General features: G+C 40.5%; 1 protein-coding gene across 4 annotated transcripts in view; it reads left to right on the top strand.

Annotated features, from left to right (window-relative positions):
• The window catches only part of LOC126188233 (threonine--tRNA ligase 1, cytoplasmic), a 161,670-nt gene that overhangs the window by 73,853 nt on the left and 68,150 nt on the right, over nucleotides 1-19,667 (top strand). For all 4 annotated transcript variants that reach the window (XM_049929789.1, XM_049929787.1, XM_049929786.1 and 1 more), the window contains 2 exons: nucleotides 5,797-5,930; nucleotides 16,349-16,462. In XM_049929789.1, the coding sequence (XP_049785746.1) occupies nucleotides 5,797-5,930; nucleotides 16,349-16,462 (248 nt within the window). The remainder of the gene's footprint in view (nucleotides 1-5,796; nucleotides 5,931-16,348; nucleotides 16,463-19,667) is intronic.

Below are 19,667 nucleotides of genomic sequence, written 5' to 3'. Positions count from 1 at the left end.
GTTCTGCTTTTACAGAACATTGGTGTAGGCTGCTGCCCTACAAAAGGGAGGTGGTGCTTATTTTCTCACACTGCTCCTCACATTCCTGCAGATTCCTCGACTTGCGCCGTAGGGTGGTGGGGTTTCGGGTTCCACTGGATAGATCAGGAGTCCAGTACACCCAACAGGTGGCTACACGGGTAGCAGGGGTTGTGTGGCGTGGACTTGCGCGGTTTTTTAGGTTAGATGGCCTCGGGCAAGTACAGAAAGGGCAACAGCCTCAGAGGGTGCAGGTCAAAGTCAGGACATGTGGGGACCAAGCAGCAATCGGTATTGTAATTCTAAACTGTCGAAGCTGCGTTGGTAAAGTACCGGAACTTCAAGCGGTGATAGAAAGCACCGAAGCTGAAATCATTATAGGTATGAAAAGCTGGCTGAAGCCAGAGATAAATTCTGCCGAAATTTTTACAAAGGCACAGGTGGTGTTTAGAAAGGATAGATTGCATGCAACCGGTGGTGGCGTGTTGTCGCTGGTAGTAGTAGTTTATCCTGTAGTGAAATAGAAGTGGATAGTTTCTGTGAATTATTATGGGTGGAAGTTATACTCAACAACCGAGCTAGGTTAATAATTGGCTCCTTTTACCGACCTCCCGACTCGGCAGCATTAGTGGCAGAACAACTGAGAGAAAATCTGGAATACATTTCACATAAATTTCCGCAGCATGTTATAGTCTTAGGTGGAGATTTCAATTTACCAGATACAGACTGGGACACTCAGATGTTTAGGATGGGTGGTAGGGACAGAGCATCGAGTGACATTATACTGAGTGCACTATCCAAAAATTACCTCAAGCAATTAAACAGAGAATAGACTTGTGGAGATAACATCTTGGACCTACTGATAACAAACAGACCCAAACTTTTCGACTCTGTAAGCACAGAACAGGGAATCAGTGATCATAAGGCCGTTGCAGCATCCCTGAATATGGAAGTAAATAGGAATATAAAAAAAGGGAGGAAGGTTTATCTGTTTAGCAAGAGTAATAGGAGGCAGATTTCAGATAAAAACAGAAAATTTCTGTTCCGACACTGACAATGTTGAATGTTTATGGAAAAAGCTCAAGGCAATCATAAAATGCATTTTAGACAGATACATGCCGAGCAAAACTGTGAGGGACTGGAAAAACCCACCGTGGTTCAACAACAAAGTTAGGAAACTACTGCAAAAGTAAAGAGATCTTTACTGCAAGTTTAAACGCAGCTAAAACCTCTCAGGCAAATAGAAGCTAAACAATGTCAAAGTTAGCGTAAGGAGGGCTATGCATGAAGCATTCAGTGAATTTGAAAGTAAAATTCTATGTACCGACTTGACAGAAAATCCTAGGAAGTTCTGGTCTTACGTTAAATCAGTAAGTGGATCAAAACAGCATATCCAGACACTCTGGGATGATGATGGCATTGAAACAGCGGAAGACACGTGTAAAGCTGAAATACTAAACACCTTTTTCCAAAGATGTTTCACAGAGGAAGACCGCACTGCAGTTCCTTCTCTAAATCTTTGCACGAACAAAAAAATGGCTGACATCGAAATAAGTGTCCAAGGAATAGAAAAGCAACTGAAATCACTCAACAGAGGAAAGTCCACTGGACCTGACGGGATACCAGTTTGATTCTACACAGAGTACACGAAAGAACTTGCCCCCTTCTAACAGCCATGTACCGCAAGTCTCTAGAGGAACGGAAGGTTCCAAATGATTGGAAAAGAGCACAGGTATTCCCAGTTTTCAAGAAGGGTCGCCGAGCAGATGTGCAAAAGTATAGGCCTATATCTCTGACATCGATCTGTGGTAGAATTTTAGAACATGTTTTTTGCTCGCGTATCATGTCATTTCTGGAAACCCAGAATCTACTCTGTAGGAATCAACACGGATTCCGGAAACAGCGATTGTGTGAGACCCAACTCACTTTATTTGTTCATGAGACCCAGGAAATATTAGATACAGGCTCCCAGGTAGACGCTATTTTCCTTGACTTCCGGAAGGCGTTCGATACAGTTCTGCGCTGTCGCCTGATAAACAAAGTCAGAGTCTACGTAATATCAAACCAGCTGTGTGGCTGGATTGAAGAGTTTTTAGCAAACAGAACACAGCATGTTGTTCTCAATGGAGAGACGTCTACAGACGTTGAAGTAACCTCTGGCATGCCACAGGGGAATGTTATGGGATCATTGCTTTTCACAATATATATAAATGACCTAGTAGATAGTGTCGGAATTTCCATGTGGCTTTTCGCGGATGATTCTGTAGTATACATAGAAGTTGCAGCATTAGAAAATTGCAGCGAAATGCAGGAAAATCTGCAGCGGATAGGCACTTGGTGCAGGGTGTGTCAACTGACCCTTAACATAGACAAATGTAATGTATTGCGAATACATAGAAAGAAGGATCCTTTATTGTATGATTATATGATAGCGGGACAAACACTGGTAGCAGTTGCTTCTGTAAAATATCTGGAAGTATGCGTGCGGAACGATTTGAAGTGGACTGATCATATAAAATTAATTGTTGGTGAGACGGGTGCCAGGCTGAGATTCGTTGGGAGAGTCCTTAGAACATGTAGTCCATCAACAAAGGAGGTGGCTTACAAAACACTCGTTTGATCTATACTTGATTATTGCTCATCAGTGTGGGATCCATACCAGGTCAGGTTGACATAGGAGATAGAGAAGATCCAAACAAGAGCGGCGCGTTTCGTCCCAGGTTTTATATGGTAAGTGTGATAGCGTTACGGAGATGTTTAACAAACTCAAGTGGCAGACTCTGCAAGAGAGGCGCTCTGCATTGCGGTGTAGCTTGCTGTCCAGGTTTCGAGAGGGTGCGTTTGTGGATGAGATATCGAATATATTTCTTCTCCCTACTTATACCTCCCGAGGAAATCACGAATGTAAAATTAGAGAGATTTGAGCACACACGGAGGCTTTCCGGCAGTCGCTCTTCCCGCGAACCATACGTGACTGGACCAGGAAAGGGAGGTAATGACAGTGGCACGTACAGTGCCCTCCGCCACACACCACTGGGTGGCTTGCGGAGTATAAATGTAGATGTAGATTTATGGGGTTCAAAATTATAATTTGTTTATGCTTGTGGCTATATAGTGCCCGTATTCTGCACTAAGGCAGTTGGAAAACAAAATCTGTCATGTTTTTCGATTGTGCCGAAATTCTTTCTGTATCGGTATAATAGAGTTACTTTTGGTCCCACTGCCATGGCAACTGCCTTGTCAAATCTGTCAGCAGCATTGCCAAGCATGGGTCATGTGGCTATGAATGCCCACAAAATATTGAAATTTAATGTTTGGCAGATTTTTTAATCATTGAAATGGGCGGGAAAAGACAAGTAATATCCAGAAACACATTAAATGGAGACACATTCAGTTCACTGATGGGGAAAATGCCGCTGCTTTTTCACAGAACAATCATTTTCTGAAAGCTTAAATACAGAAAAATAGAAGAAAATAAAGGCCATTTCGGAAAAAGTGCTGTTGAAGTTTTTGCAAAAGCAAACATTCCAGTTAAAAAAGATTCCGATCAGCTCCTAAACAACAGTCAGTTTCACAGAAATAAGGCTTTGTTTGCCTTCACTAACATAGCGTGACAACCTTTTAAATTTTGTGCATCTAATCATTTACAACCAAGAAAATAGGTACAAATTTTAACACAAATAGAAGCAAATTTTGCCAAAGTAGTTGCTGCATTTTCCGGTCCCTAGTCATTAGTTTCCATCCAGGTTTGAATGTTCAGTTTGTAGTAATTGACAGGAAGTCATTGAGTGAAACAGAAGTATAATCTAGGGTTCGCTAAGGAACTGTTACAGGCCCTCTGCTGTCCTTACTCTACGTAAACAATGTAGAAGATTATCTGAGCAGTCCTCTTATATTGCTGGCAGATGATGCTATTATTTGTGGTCTAATAAATTTGTCAGAAGGTCAATACAAACAACAAAATAATTTGCACAAGATAGCTGCATGAGGCAAAAAGGGGCAATTCCAAACAAATAAAAAGCAGAGGTTGAAAATACTGCTTCAGTTGTAAATTTCTTTATTTTGACACGACTGGTTTTGGACTGTTATAAGCCCATCCCCAGGAGTTCCGTGCTCATAGGCAGCACACCGCACTTGGTACACGAAGCGCTCGGGGACCACAGCACAGCTACGACACCTGAGGATGGGCATATAACAGTCCAAAACAGGTTGTGTGAAAATAAAGAAATTTACAACTGAAGCAGTATTTTCAACCTCTGCTATAATGCTCAGTTGCGAATGTTCTTCCAACAGGATTGTTACAGTTAAAAAGGTTGAGGTCCTCCACTGGAGTACTAGAAAAGTTCTGTTAAATATCACTTACACAGTAGGTCATACGAATTTAAGGGATGTTGATTCAACTAAATACGTTGGAATTACAATTACAAATAATTTTAGATTCTAACTATTGCACAGAAAATGTTGTGGGGGAAGGTGAACTGGAGACTGTGTTTTATTGGCAGAATACTTAGGTCAGTCAGCTTTAGATACTATCTACACTACACTTCTCCATCCTCTACTCGAGTATTGCTGTGCTGTATGGGATCCTTACCATATAGGATTGACAGAGGACATTAAAAAGATTCAGAAAAGGGCAGTTCATTTTGTAGTACTGTGAAATAGGGAAGAGTGTGTCACAGATATGATAAGCGAGTAGGTGTGGCAGTCATTAAAACAAAGGTATTTTTTGTTGTGGCAAGATCTTTTCACGAAATTTCAATCACTAGCATTCTCGTCCGAATGTGAAAATATTTTGTTGCAGCATCTACATAGGGAGAATTTTGTATCATGAAAAAATAATAGAAAAGAGAGCTCACACAGCAAGATTAAGTGTTAAGCGTAAAGTAGTCCTGAGAACACACTGCCAGACACTAATGGGTTATTTGCAGAGTAGTCACGTACATGTAATTATGGACATGATTATTCCTTTCAAACTTTTCTGTATGATCTACAACAAATTCTATGAGAAAAAATATATATAATGTAGCTGCACTTGCTGTTAACAAAATGGTCATGTTCCTTTGACACCTGTTAGTTCAGTGAAGCTTTTATTTTTGAAACGTGTGTCTGAAGAGCATTTTTTATTGTAATAAAATAGGCAATATCTATATTAACTTGTTGATTAGCTTGTTCCATGGCATGCTCATACAAAAAATGCTGAACTTTGGTCATTCAGTAAGCAGATTCTTACCTACCAGTAGGAGATTCGTTGAAGAGATTGGGAAAACAGTTAGAAAATAGGAATGTCATATGTCTTCTAAAAAGGTTTGTAACAATATTATGAGAAGGAAAGTTGCTTCTCACTATATAGTGGAGATGCCGAGTCACAGATAGGCACAACAAAAAGACTTCAGTTGCCTGAGTCTGCAGTCATGTATGATAGTTGCATTTGCATGAGTGTATTTGTGTGTCTATTGTTGACAAAGGCCCATGTCCGAAAGCTTTAATTGTGAGATCTTTTTGTTGTGCCTATCTGTGACTCAGCATCTCCGCTATAGGGATTTTCCATTGTTTGATTCTAAAAAGGTTTCGTTTTTGTGATATGCTCCTAGCTCTTCTCATTACACAGGTTTCTGGAGAGAGAGATAAAAAAAAAAAATACAAAAATCAGGAAAAATGTTTTCACTCGTTTGTTGTGTTCCTTTTCCTAGTTTCCCCAATCAGTGCTATGATTGCATGTTCAGTTGTATAGGGAAAATCTAACATCACTGTGTGAATAAATTTTTTTTTTTATTGCAGCCCAGCAAGTATTCTGGCATTCATCAGCACACATTCTTGGTGAAGCAATGGAGAGGATATATGGAGGCTGTTTATGCTATGGGCCTCCCATTGAGAATGGATTTTACTACGATATGTTTCTGGAGGACAGACAGGTAGCAGAAACACTCTCAGTTCATAACACTGAAGGAATTTAATTAGCTGATGGCAGCTGGAAGAAATTCATTATGTTACTACTCCTCTTGTATGCACATATTACTGATGCTTTACCCATTTATTAATAGTTCTCATATAATGTAGGTTACAGCATACATTCAGTTTTCTTCTATGACAGTCAGTGCTGCGTAACATTTGGTTGCTACACTGATTTTGGCTCCCTGTACATAGACAGCATTGGAATAGTAGTTACTGCTCTCTGTAACACAGAATTTGGGTGGATTGAGGTTGCATAGTCATTGGGCTTCTGTTATAAAATCATGTATTAACAACATAAGTATTTTCACACAAACACAATGACATCAGTAGAATATTAGGCAATGAATAAGGAATCAGTAATATTCTGATCAGAGCTAATACTTATGTAAACATGGGTATAGCACAATAATAAAATAAATATAAATTTCGCTCAGCAACACAATACTTAAAATTTGTTTCAGCCAGTGCGGAATACAAGCAGGCACCAGCCAAGAACAACAGAACATAAAGCAGAATATTCACACCCTCCGACCATAACATACTCCAATTGGGCAGTAGTATAAACACAGCATGAATAAAACCACAACAGTATCTATCTATATTACCACAGACCTCCACTAGCAACTTAATACTGTTACATACAACAGGGTTACCAAGGCTACCTAATCTGTGGACAACAGCAGCAATATGAAATTCAGGAAAATTATAGCTATCTACCAAAGTAGAACTTGTTCTCAGCATGATTACAACTTCACTGTGCACAATATCTGCTGTACAAATAATCTCAGTCTAATAAGTTGTCCACCAAATGCTGCAGGGCACAAAAGCACATTCCCAGTGCTCCGTATATTACAGCAATAAGAAAACTGTTCTCTCTGTAACTGGTTGTGGTTGTCATCTTGTGGCCACCAGGTAAAGACAGGTCCACCCTCCAGGTAGGCAATTCCACAACAGCTTGGCCATGCCCTGCTTCCACTGCACAGGCTGCCCAGCTCATCAGCGTGCCATGTTCCAGCTGAAATTCTATTTCGGTGGCTAACCACCAATCAACTGCTCTCCACTCCGCTTCTTCGCTAGAGGAAGAGCGTAGAGCAATTGCATCAAAGCCTGTGCATAGAACGAGCCCTGTGGAGGAGAGTGCCATCCAAAATCTGCCAGACTTAGCCCCAGCAGCGTGAAGTCCAAAAGTGCCACTTTGCATGGCACATCTCAGTGTTGACTTTGTTGTGTTTTTATGAGTGTATATGACATCATTCCTGCGTAGTCACCCTTTTTTCGTGAAGTATGTAACAGTGCACAGTTTATCCGTGTCTGGCGCTATTTAAATGATCCAAGGATTCATTTCTCTCTGCACTATATGTTATGTGGGAAGTCATTCATATGAACTGAGCTTCTGTGTTGAAAATTGTTTTTGGTAACTCTTTGCAACAAGTAATTGTTATTATTATTATTATTATTATTATTATTATTATTATTATTATTATACATTATAGATAGTATTTGTAACAATAAACACAGCAAAGGAATTCACTATGCTGGATTTCATATGTTACCTGTAGTCAGATATTTCCCAAGCATCTTGGACTGCATGATGCATTAGCAGATAATATGTGTAGATGCAATCTGTAGCCTTCTTCTGTCGTTTCAGGCCCTAGGATTTTTCTGATGATTTTTATTTCCAATTTCGTGATATTTTCTAGTGCACCATTCTAATCTATGACCAAGGATTGTGATGCCTATAAAGGTTTCTGTCTTGGTGACACTGTTGTAATGTCTCACTTTTACATTACAATGATAGACGTGATTTGTTGTGGGTGTTTCCAGTCTTACAGTATTCACAAAAGAACTGCTTCAAATAGTGATAGTATTAGTTATGGGATTTAGAATTATTGTGAATACTTTACAAATGTTAAGCATCAAAACCAATCCTTAAAGTAATTGGACACAAAAAAGGAGCATAAGAGCATCTAATTGCTTAAAGAATCACGTCTACACAGTCTAATAAATATACCTGTATGACTGCTAAGTGAACTGGGAAGAAAGGTTAAAATTTGAATGACTGATAATAATTTACCACGATATATGCTGACAAAGGTGGAAACTCTAAACCAACATCATAATTTTGCTTCACAGAGGATGAATTGTAAACTTGACAAATCAACAAAATTGGTCAGCTAAGAAAATTTTCTGTTTTGTAATTGAAATAATGTTTTGGGTCTTAACACTTCTTGTATGTAATACAATGGATACAAGAAAGCATGTAAATACACGGATATAATTTATTTAACCTATGTGTAACAACTTTGAATTGCCTTGTGGAGTGGGCCGAACAAGGATGTCATGTCTCCTTATCTGTCAAACCAGGCAGTCTGGTTGTCTAGAGGGCCAAGGAACAAAACTTATAAGAAGCTGAATAAGCAGGAGTAATTTGTCTGTTTCCAGTGAGGATTGGCAGTTTTGTTTGACAGAAGAGTTTATTTCTATTGTTGCAAATATCACACAGATGTGCTTGTTCTTTCCCTTTTGTCTCTTTAATCATAAAGATTTCACAAAGTTTTGTTGACTATCACTGAAATGAGGAAACATGTGGTACTCAGTATTTACATAATTTAATTCAAAACATAGCACAGATCTCAGTGTGTCATCAGCTTTCATATATGGCACAGTACAATACAGTAAAAATTTACATCTAAACTGTATGAACTCAAATAAAAATATTAACTAATATTACTATACATTAGAGCAACTGTTGCTATGTGTGCATGAAAAAAATCTTCAGTCTCGTATTCAGTGAAAAATAATTCTCCGTGTGGTACTTGATAATGAACATTTGATAATCTAGGGATGAAATTTTTGATAAAAGAGAATCATCTATCAATCTAGAAGCAACTTTAGCGGGTTTGACAAACTCTTTAAAGAAAGGATAAAGCTGAAACTAGTCTCCAGAAATCAAAAGGTACTATCAACAGGAGAAAGGAAGACAGAGGGATGAGGAAAAGAAGGGGGAAAGGCTAAAGGTGTCAAAGGATAGAAAAGTCACTCTAAGCACTGGATAAGGAAAGGGACAGTGTGTAGGAAATAATGTGGATATCTTGTAATTGCGCCACTGAGTTACAGAAGACTCTTATTAGTGCTGTAGAAGTTTCAGGACTACTGTTTGGTTGGACAGTTCATGTGCTTTCAGAAGACTTGGCTGTACTGGGTGCCTTTGGTATGCTTGAATTTTGTGGACAATAAAGGAGTGTCTACCTTAACGCAAAGGTATTCAATTTAATGAGTACTGTAATTAAATCAAATCAAGTGTGGCTCACAGCTTAATGAAAATCCTACAATTTGATGTTGGGTTTGCGACATGACTGTTAATGATGCCACTTATTTATTAAAGCAGCTATCCATTACGTATCAAGAATCTGAGTGAACTCAATAGTAAAATACTGAAGTGGGGGAGAAGGAAGAGATCATGAGAAATAAACAAATTATAAAACATAGTAAAAACAAAATAACTGACAAAGACATGTGGAAAAGGAAATGGAACTAGTAGTGAAACAGCAGGAACACCATCATCAAGATCACCTCATAATCAAAAACGTAGGTGAATATTAATACCATGAGACATAAAATGTGATGTTAACAAAACTGTCTTTGATTTCTTCCAGCACAGAAGGTATTGAGGTTCCAGAACCTTTGGAAGTTTAGACACACTGCCAATTCTAGGATTTCAAAACAGGTGACCCATGAAAAGGCTGATGTAGGAGTGATCCCTTTTTGTTTCTTGGACTGTATTCTGATCCGTTTGTTACTTGGGATCTAAAATAAGGCTGATCAAAGTGATAAAAAAACAATCACAATTTGGATGCACAATTAGAAGTACAGGGCAAGGAAATGCTCTGCCAACATTTCAGTGTGAATTCGATGTACTTGAGGAGAGTGATGTGACAAAAATAGACATCAGGAAAGTGTTTGGTAAAAGTGGGACAGGAGCTGATTTCAGATTGTACAATGACGAGATTGGTGTCTCGTGAGGAGGTTTTTGGACAGTGGGTTACAGTGATGCTTACTCAAGGTAAAAATGCATTCTGTGAGGGATTTTCACCTGATAACAATAGCTTGATTATATAATTGCGTAGGCTTCCGCGGCCAGAGTCAGTCGACATAAAAGTTTTCTGGGTTTGGTACCGCGTCATAATGTAAAAAACTACTGCTGCTATAGAAAAGCCAACGTTTCGGCCACGATTGCAGCTGCCTTCTTCTGGGTCTAATGGTGCGTTCTAGCTATGCAGTGTCCTTTATATTTTGTTGTTAGTGTTCACTGCGCATGCCATTACGTCATAATTTTAAAAAGGTAGTTGGTTTATTGATCACTTAAGGAAGAAGGAGAGGGAACTTTATTTTTATAGGTTATTGCGGTGGAGGGAGAACATGACCTCTGTTGTCCATTGGCTCTTGTGTTATGTGCCATGATTGGTGGCCACCGTCGAATGAGAAGTTTGCTGTGTGTTTACCAGCTGCTGGACGTCGGCCGCGCGGCGGCAGTTACTCGCCGGTAGTGCTCGTGCCTCGTGTTGACAGTGCGGTCTGTTGGGCTCTGATTGCTGGCAGCCAAGATGGGGCAAGCCTGAGTCCATCCTCCCTGTTCATGTTGTTAGGGTGTTTGAGAATTTCGATGGCCCCTCTGATTTTGCGTTTCGTCTTGGTTGGCTGCTTGGCCAACACACTGGCTTCGCTGAATTTTATTTCTTTTCCGCAGTCAAAGTGATGTTCTGCCACTGCGGATTTATTGTGTTGCCCTAGACGAATGTAACGCTCGTGCTCCCGAATGCGCGTTGCTATTGGCCTACCAGTCTCGCCGATGTATGCCTCTCCACATTCGCATTCCACCTTGTAAACACCTGCAGTGTGTAATGCATCCACCTTGTCCTTGGTGGAGCCTAGCACGTCCTGGATCCTACGACCACTATAGAAGACAGGCTGCACTCCAGCGCGGCGAAGGTGTTTGCCTATTCGGTCAGTGACGTTTTTAACATACGGTAAGCGTACTGTTGGCTGCAGTTTGTCTATTTCCTGCTTATATTTCTTGCTTGTGTTGGTCGACAAGGCTGTGTTTATCGACTTATGGCTGTAGCCATTGGCTAAAAACGTTGTGCGTAACCTTTTGAGCTCAGGTGTGATGTTTTGAGCATCACTTAGGCGCTGACCACGGATTGCCAAAGAGCGGATGACAGAGTTCTTCTGCGCTGGGTGGTGGTTGGATTGGGCGTGCAGATACCTGTCAGTATGTGTAGGCTTACGATATACTCTGTGCCCCAGTGTGCCCTCCGTTCTCCTGTACACTTCGACGTCTAGAAACGGGATAGTACCATTCTTTTCTACTTCCAGCGTGAACTGTATCTTCCCGTGCATACTATTCAGATATTCGTGGAACTTGTGTAGCTCCGTTTCACCATGAGGCCATATAGCGAACGTGTCGTCCACGTATCTAAACCAGCAACGTGGTCGTAAAGGAGCTGAACCTAGGGCCGTTGCTTCAAAGGCTTCCATGAATATGTCGGCCGCCAGCGGGGATAGGGGAGACCCCATTGCTACGCCGTCTGTCTGCTCGTAGTATTTTCCTTGCCATTTGAAGTACGTTGAAGTCAGGCACAACTCAACCAGGTCGCATATGTCTGGCGGGACATGCTCCTGAAGGATGTGGATGGTTTCATCTACTGGCACGTTCGTAAACAGTGATTTCACGTCAAAGCTGACCATGATGTCCGTAGGTAAAATTGTTTCTCCTTTTAGGCGTTCTATAAAGTGTGTCGAGTTCTTCACATGAGAGTCCGTCTTGCCAACTAGACGTCTTAGCTTGCGGGCTAGGTACTTTGCCAAGTTGTAAGTGGGCGAATTGATCCCAATCACTATTGGCCTCAAGGGGCAACTTTCCTTATATATCTTTGGAACACCGTAAATTCTAGGAGAGACTGGTACTCTGGGAATAAGACCCTTGGCTGTGTCAGCGTCAATTCTCGAGTCCTTAATCACGGCCTGCGTCTTTCGAATTATCTTCGCCGTAGGGTCCGCCCTTAGTTCTTTGTAGATGGGATCATTTAATAATTCTTTCATCTTGTCTTCATACTGCAAAGTGTCTAAGATGACAGTAGCATTGCCTTTGTCTGCTGTTAATATCACAATTTCATCGTTGTTCTTCAGTTCCCTGATAGCTGCTCTTTCCTCTCTGTTAAGGTTGTGTTTCTGTGGCTTGGCACGTAGTAGGACTCGAACAGTTTCCTGTCTAATTTTCTCAGCTTCTATCGCAGATGTGTGCCGGAGTGCTGTTTCCACGGATTCGATAATTTCTTCCGTGGGAATCCGCTCAGGTGTGACGGCAAAGTTTAGTCCTTTAGCTAGTGCTTCTGTAGCTGCGTTGCTGATGGGATGAGAAGAGAGGTTCACCACTGTTAGAGACGTATCCAGTCGAGGCGTAGTGTTCCGTGTTGACTTTGCTAGCTGCTCAAATTTCTTCTTCTGGCGGATGGCGCCGGTTTCACTAGCTGCATACGCTTGCAGGTGAGTGATTCTGTCGACGTTATTCCAGTCGGTAGGCGATAACGTAGATGCTAGCAGAAGATGTATTTGCAGCAACTGTTTGTTGTTGAAGTCAAGTTCTCTCCGCACCTGCTGAATACGCTCCTTCAGAAGAGATTTACTTGCTCGCCTGTAGATGCTTCTTGCTTTGTGAGTGTCAATGTTAAATTTGAAGTGAAGAAATTTAGGTACAATGTCCTGGCGAGCAAGTAAATCTCTTCTGAAGGAGCGTATTCAGCAGGTGCGGAGAGAACTTGACTTCAACAACAAACAGTTGCTGCAAATACATCTTCTGCTAGCATCTACGTTATCGCCTACCGACTGGAATAACGTCGACAGAATCACTCACCTGCAAGCGTATGCAGCTAGTGAAACCGCCGCCATCCGCCAGAAGAAGAAATTTGAGCAGCTAGCAAAGTCAACACGGAACACTACGCCTCGACTGGATACGTCTCGAACAGTGGTGAACCTCTCTTCTCATCCCATCAGCAACACAGCTACAGAAGCACTAGCTAAAGGACTAAACTTTGCCGTCACACCTGAGCGGATTCCCACGGAAGAAATTATCGAATGCATGGAAACAGCACTCCGGCACACATCTGCGATAGAAGCTGAGAAAATTAGACCGGAAACTGTTCGAGTCCTACTACGTGCCAAGCCACAGAAACACAACCTTAACAGAGAGGAAAGAGCAGCTATCAGGGAACTGAAGAACAACGATGAAATTGTGATATTAACAGCAGACAAAGGCAATGCTACTGTCATCTTAGACACTTTGCAGTATGAAGACAAGATGAAAGAATTATTAAATGATCCCATCTACAAAGAGCTAAGGGCGGACCCTACGGCGAAGATAATTCGAAAGACGCAGGCCGCGATTAAGGACTCGAGAATTGACGCTGACACAGCCAAGGGTCTTATTCCCAGAGTACCAGTCTCTCCTAGAATTTACGGTGTTCCAAAGATACATAAGGAAAGTTGCCCCTTGAGGCCAATAGTGATTGGGATCAATTCGCCCACTTACAACTTGGCAAAGTACCTAGCCCGCAAGCTAAGACGTCTAGTTGGCAAGACGGACTCTCATGTGAAGAACTCGACACACTTTATAGAACGCCTAAAAGGAGAAACAATTTTACCTACGGACATCATGGTCAGCTTTGACGTGAAATCACTGTTTACGAACGTGCCAGTAGATGAAACCATCCACATCCTTCAGGAGCATGTCCCGCCAGACATATGCGACCTGGTTGAGTTGTGCCTGACTTCAACGTACTTCAAATGGCAAGGAAAATACTACGAGCAGACAGACGGCGTAGCAATGGGGTCTCCCCTATCCCCGCTGGCGGCCGACATATTCATGGAAGCCTTTGAAGCAACGGCCCTAGGTTCAGCTCCTTTACGACCACGTTGCTGGTTTAGATACGTGGACGACACGTTCGCTATATGGCCTCATGGTGAAACGGAGCTACACAAGTTCCACGAATATCTGAATAGTATGCACGGGAAGATACAGTTCACGCTGGAAGTAGAAAAGAATGGTACTATCCCGTTTCTAGACGTCGAAGTGTACAGGAGAACGGAGGGCACACTGGGGCACAGAGTATATCGTAAGCCTACACATACTGACAGGTATCTGCACGCCCAATCCAACCACCACCCAGCGCAGAAGAACTCTGTCATCCGCTCTTTGGCAATCCGTGGTCAGCGCCTAAGTGATGCTCAAAACATCACACCTGAGCTCAAAAGGTTACGCACAACGTTTTTAGCCAATGGCTACAGCCATAAGTCGATAAACACAGCCTTGTCGACCAACACAAGCAAGAAATATAAGCAGGAAATAGACAAACTGCAGCCAACAGTACGCTTACCGTATGTTAAAAACGTCACTGACCGAATAGGCAAACACCTTCGCCGCGCTGGAGTGCAGCCTGTCTTCTATAGTGGTCGTAGGATCCAGGACGTGCTAGGCTCCACCAAGGACAAGGTGGATGCATTACACACTGCAGGTGTTTACAAGGTGGAATGCGAATGTGGAGAGGCATACATCGGCGAGACTGGTAGGCCAATAGCAACGCGCATTCGGGAGCACGAGCGTTACATTCGTCTAGGGCAACACAATAAATCCGCAGTGGCAGAACATCACTTTGACTGCGGAAAAGAAATAAAATTCAGCGAAGCCAGTGTGTTGGCCAAGCAGCCAACCAAGACGAAACGCAAAATCAGAGAGGCCATCGAAATTCTCAAACACCCTAACAACATGAACAGGGAGGATGGACTCAGGCTTGCCCCATCTTGGCTGCCAGCAGTCAGAGCCCAACAGACCGCACTGTCAACACGAGGCACGAGCACTACCGGCGAGTAACTGCCGCCGCGCGGCCGACGTCCAGCAGCTGGTAAACACACAGCAAACTTCTCATTCGACGGTGGCCACCAATCATGGCACATAACACAAGAGCCAATGGACAACAGAGGTCATGTTCTCCCTCCACCGCAATAACCTATAAAAATAAAGTTCCCTCTCCTTCTTCCTTAAGTGATCAATAAACCAACTACCTTTTTAAAATTATGACGTAATGGCATGCGCAGTGAACACTAACAACAAAATATAAAGGACACTGCATAGCTAGAACGCACCATTAGACCCAGAAGAAGGCCGCTGCAATCGTGGCCGAAACGTTGGCTTTTCTATAGCAGCAGTAGTTTTTTACATTATGACGCGGTACCAAACCCAGAAAACTTTTATGTCAATAGCTTGATTAGCTTAACTTTAATTTACAATGTCATCTCATCAGTTCAGTTCACTTTCTGATCTTACCTAGTAATAGTAATATGGGACTGGAATATTTACTGTCAGTCCATAATTATTCCCACATTGTTTGTACATTTGTGTGTCTCATAATGCAGAGTATGAAACTCGCTTCACTTCCCTTCAGTTTTGTGTGTCATTTATCATTTCCATCTTTTATTTTGCTTTCTGGATGGGATTTCCGAGCCAAGAGATCAAACTAAATTAAAAGTCAAAAGTGCCAGACGAATTGGAGATCTAGAGACAAATCACGAAATTGAAAAATAGTGGAAGAGCATGGTGATGGTACTTCACCACTATTATTCAATGTATTATTAGACAAACACAGCCCAAGTTTGTGTTCTTTCTGGTGGAAGTGATACATTGTGTGAGAGAAGAAATTCTTTCTCATTTTCCTTTGTGGTTAAGTAAATAACAAAAGGGATTTAATTTAGTAATATACAGGCTGCCATCATAGATCATAATCAACTTCTTGTAAACTTAGTCAATAAATGTAATTACGGTTTCAAAACTAGTCAGTCTTTCTGCTTGGATAATTCTCGTATATTAACAATGAAGAGAAATGGTTTTCTGTAATGTTAGAATGAATGAAAGCATAAATTTTTGCTGTGATTTGCACTGATTTCATGGCTAAACTCAGCAAGGTTGTCTGGTGGTGCATTGCTTGTGTGAGTGATGGTTTTCCTACCTGCAGTTTGTTGTTTGTGCAGACAAGAAATAGTGTATGAAAGTAAGTAATTCCACTTTGTCAATTGTATCCATGGTAAATAAGAGCTGGAGACCCTGTTGAAAGCGACAAACTATTGGGAGTGAATCCTTCCAGTAACTTATTACAGTTACATTACTATTTACCTTTTTTAGATGGATGTTTGCTAATGCCCACAATTATTTATAATCAGTTTTTGTGGTACCTTGGATACCAAATTCATTTATTTTTTCTAACTATTTTTGTCAAATTGACAAATATAATCTTACTTTATTAAAATATGCATGGTTTCATATTTTTAGGTGTCTAATTTGGATTTCCCAGTGGTGGAAGGTCTTGTTAAGACCATTATAAAGGAGAAGCAAAACTTTGAACGACTTGAGGTCAAGAAAGAAGATTTACTAAAAATGTTTGAGGTATAGTTGATTTATTTGGTATCTAATATTACATAACTAATTCTCTTTAACCTGCTTTTAGATAAAATAGTAAAAACATGGGAAAGCAAATAAAAAACAAAGGCACAAAGGGTATAAGCATGAGCCAAGGAAAGAACAAATTTGAAGTGAAATGTTTAGCCTTTGCGGATGATATGGCATTGATACCGAACACACACATCAGTTATGCTTGATCTGTTACACTAAATTGCTGAAAAGACTGCTCTAAAAATATCCTATGAAAAAACTCGACCCAAGAGAGTGTGGACAGATGAGCAGTTGGAGAGAAAATGAAGACGTACTGGGAAGAAAGGAAGAAAAAGAAATGCCATAAGTCTTAAATTGTATGCGGTCCATAGCTGGCGAAATTTATAAAGAAATTTAAAAAAATAAATAACTAATTAGGAATGTTCCGAAAGAAATTAGACAGCAGTGATGCTGCAGATATGTGTTCTACTTCAAAATATGTTCAGGATGTAAAAGTGATTTCAAAATATAACCCGTTTGAGTTGGATGTATCTTCATTCTATCTGCACACTTGGGGGGGGGGGGGGGGGGGGGGGGGGGGGGATCAGCCTGCAGAGGAACTTCTCTGTTTTAGCATTCTGCTAGAGTATATTAACACATCTGTTGTAAATTACTCTCCCAGTATCAATTAGTTGAATGAGCAAGTTGAAATTTATCACAGTGTGAGGACAGATTTTGAAGCCATAAAATAGTTGCACACCAAAAGAAAGAAGAAGAAAGGTTCCTTAGTAATTGGTAAGTCTTATTTCTTTTTTGCCATGCTATATGTGTATTGTATTCATATCTTTCCCAAATAAACAATACTCTAAGAATAGGAAAGTAATAAGTGAAGAACCATGCACAATTTGTCAGATGAAATCACGTTGAGCTACAAGCATGTAAGCAAAAGAAGTGCACTCATCTGTGACATGCATGTATAGTCTCCTTAAAGTAAGCTGTTTATTGCATAAAACTTGCTTAAAAAACAATCATACTGTTTTCAGTAGATCATGTGACTCATCATTAATTGAAAACACGTCTCAGGTTCTACATAATTACATCCGCTTAGACGCTCCAAGTGCCTGTGTTGTGGACAACTGTCAGACCAGTTGATTTGTGTATGTCTGCCAGCGGCATGGCATCGGTTGTTAACATATGGAACACGCATTGCAGATGTTGCAGAGCTATAATTCTGTTCCCACTGTCTTGGGGGACTTTGTAAATCACATCAGCTGGATGCCAAATGTTTTCCTTAAATCACTTCCTTTGTCCCTAACTCTCCAACAAAGAATGCGCTCCTTTCCATTACTTTTGTTGTCGAGGAAAGGAAAAGAGTTAGGAGTTCAATATTTTGTTTAACGAGAGCCCCCACCCCCTTCTCAGTTTACCGCCTCGACTGAAAGATAACATTGACATTAAAATAGCTCCTTATTGGTAAAATATCTCCTATTTTGCAGTGAAATGTAAAAGGATTCAGGATCAATGTGGAGGAAAATACCCCAAGCACAAGATAATTATTTGCACCCCTACCTACAGGATGCACATTTCAAAGATTATGATACCACTTTGGTAAGGGGTCACAGCCTCCACAGTGGAGCGACTGTTTGTATTAATGACTTATCCTACTCTTCGCTTCTGCTGACAAGTAAATAATCTTAAAGTGTGTGAGTAGGATAACAATATGTACTTCCTGATCTGTCTCCCCTTGAGGCAGTCAGTGTCCTCTTGGTACATTTTACCAGCCATATCTTCATTGTAAATATCTTAATGTACACAATGAGCCACATAGTTTCCTGTCACTTGCAGGTGGTGTTCAACATCACACACGGATATAAAATCTATGTCTTCTAAACAGAAAACAACTCAGTTACAAGGCCATTTCTTGTCATTTGTTGTGTGATGTCATTGGCCATTGCTGATACCTCTATCTTTAGGAACTGTTTCCCATCCCAAAGCCTAGAAGATGCCTAAAAATGGTATCCATTCCTCTTTCCTCTTTGACAAGGTTGATGGTTGAATAAACTTGAGTCCTTAAACTGGATATATTTAGCCACCAAAATTCATCATTTATTTAAATGCTAAGAACAGGCTGGAATTAAACTTGGTAACAAGTTTTTCATGGTGGCCATTTTTTCAGCAGCTGAATATAAATTGCAGTAGTTAAAAAATGCTTTTTGCATGCTGCATATCAAGCTTTTTTTATTTAAATTTTGCACCCAGGCTCATGTCCCCTTAGTTAATAGCTTCTTCAGTCAGTGTCCTGAAATATTACTCGATTTTTTTATTTGCACTTACAGGTTACAGCTTTAAAATCATTTACTAAAGTATTTGGTTTGCTGAATTATGTATAATAAAATTGTAAAGTACTTGCAGATAATGTCTAATTCATTATTTTACACTGTATTATTGCACTCTAGACACAGTAAATGCCAGTTTTGAAAACTGTAACCACAATTAAAACTGCAGACTTTCAGCCTGTTTGTTACCTGAGAGGAAGCTGTTTGGCTTACAAATAATGAATTAGATGCTGATCTGTAAGTACTTTTCCATTTTATTGTAAAAATTTCAATGAACTGTTTTAAATGTATAATCTCTATGTGCAAACTATGTAACCTATATGTGCAAACAAAAAAATCGTATGATATATCAAAACATTCACTGAAGATGCGTTGTAATTGAGGTGAAATGTGTCAGGGTGCATAAGTTAAAAAAGCTTAATGTGCAGCATGCAAATGCATTTTTATTTTGAACTATTACAGTTTATAAACTTGGTAATTTTAGATAAATAGTTGAAATCTGTATCCATTTGACCACATTGACCATTCAACTGTAACACTACAATGTCCACACAGAGGATCACACTTCAGAGCAGTTAGTTTGTGAAGGGCTTCATCAGTTTTATTCTTCTTCTAATCTTGCAATCACATGTCATGCAGTCGACAGTTGATGGAATGAAGAGTGGGCACAAAAATCCATATTTTAAATAGTTGTCTGAGAAATATGTATGTGTTGCTTTCATTATTTGCGTGTGGTGATTTTCAAAGACAGTCAGCCCTAAGTTATGGGGAACATCAAGATATCATCTGCTTGTTTTATTGTTGCTGAATAATCAAGACTTAAGTTTGATTATGTCTTATTTCTTCATTAGGTACAAAAGTGTATAAAAACAAGACCAGAGCAT

This window comes from Schistocerca cancellata, chromosome 5, assembly GCF_023864275.1.
Source record: "Schistocerca cancellata isolate TAMUIC-IGC-003103 chromosome 5, iqSchCanc2.1, whole genome shotgun sequence".
NCBI lineage: Eukaryota > Metazoa > Arthropoda > Insecta > Orthoptera > Acrididae > Schistocerca > Schistocerca cancellata.
This window is presented reverse-complemented; position numbering and strand designations above follow the sequence as displayed.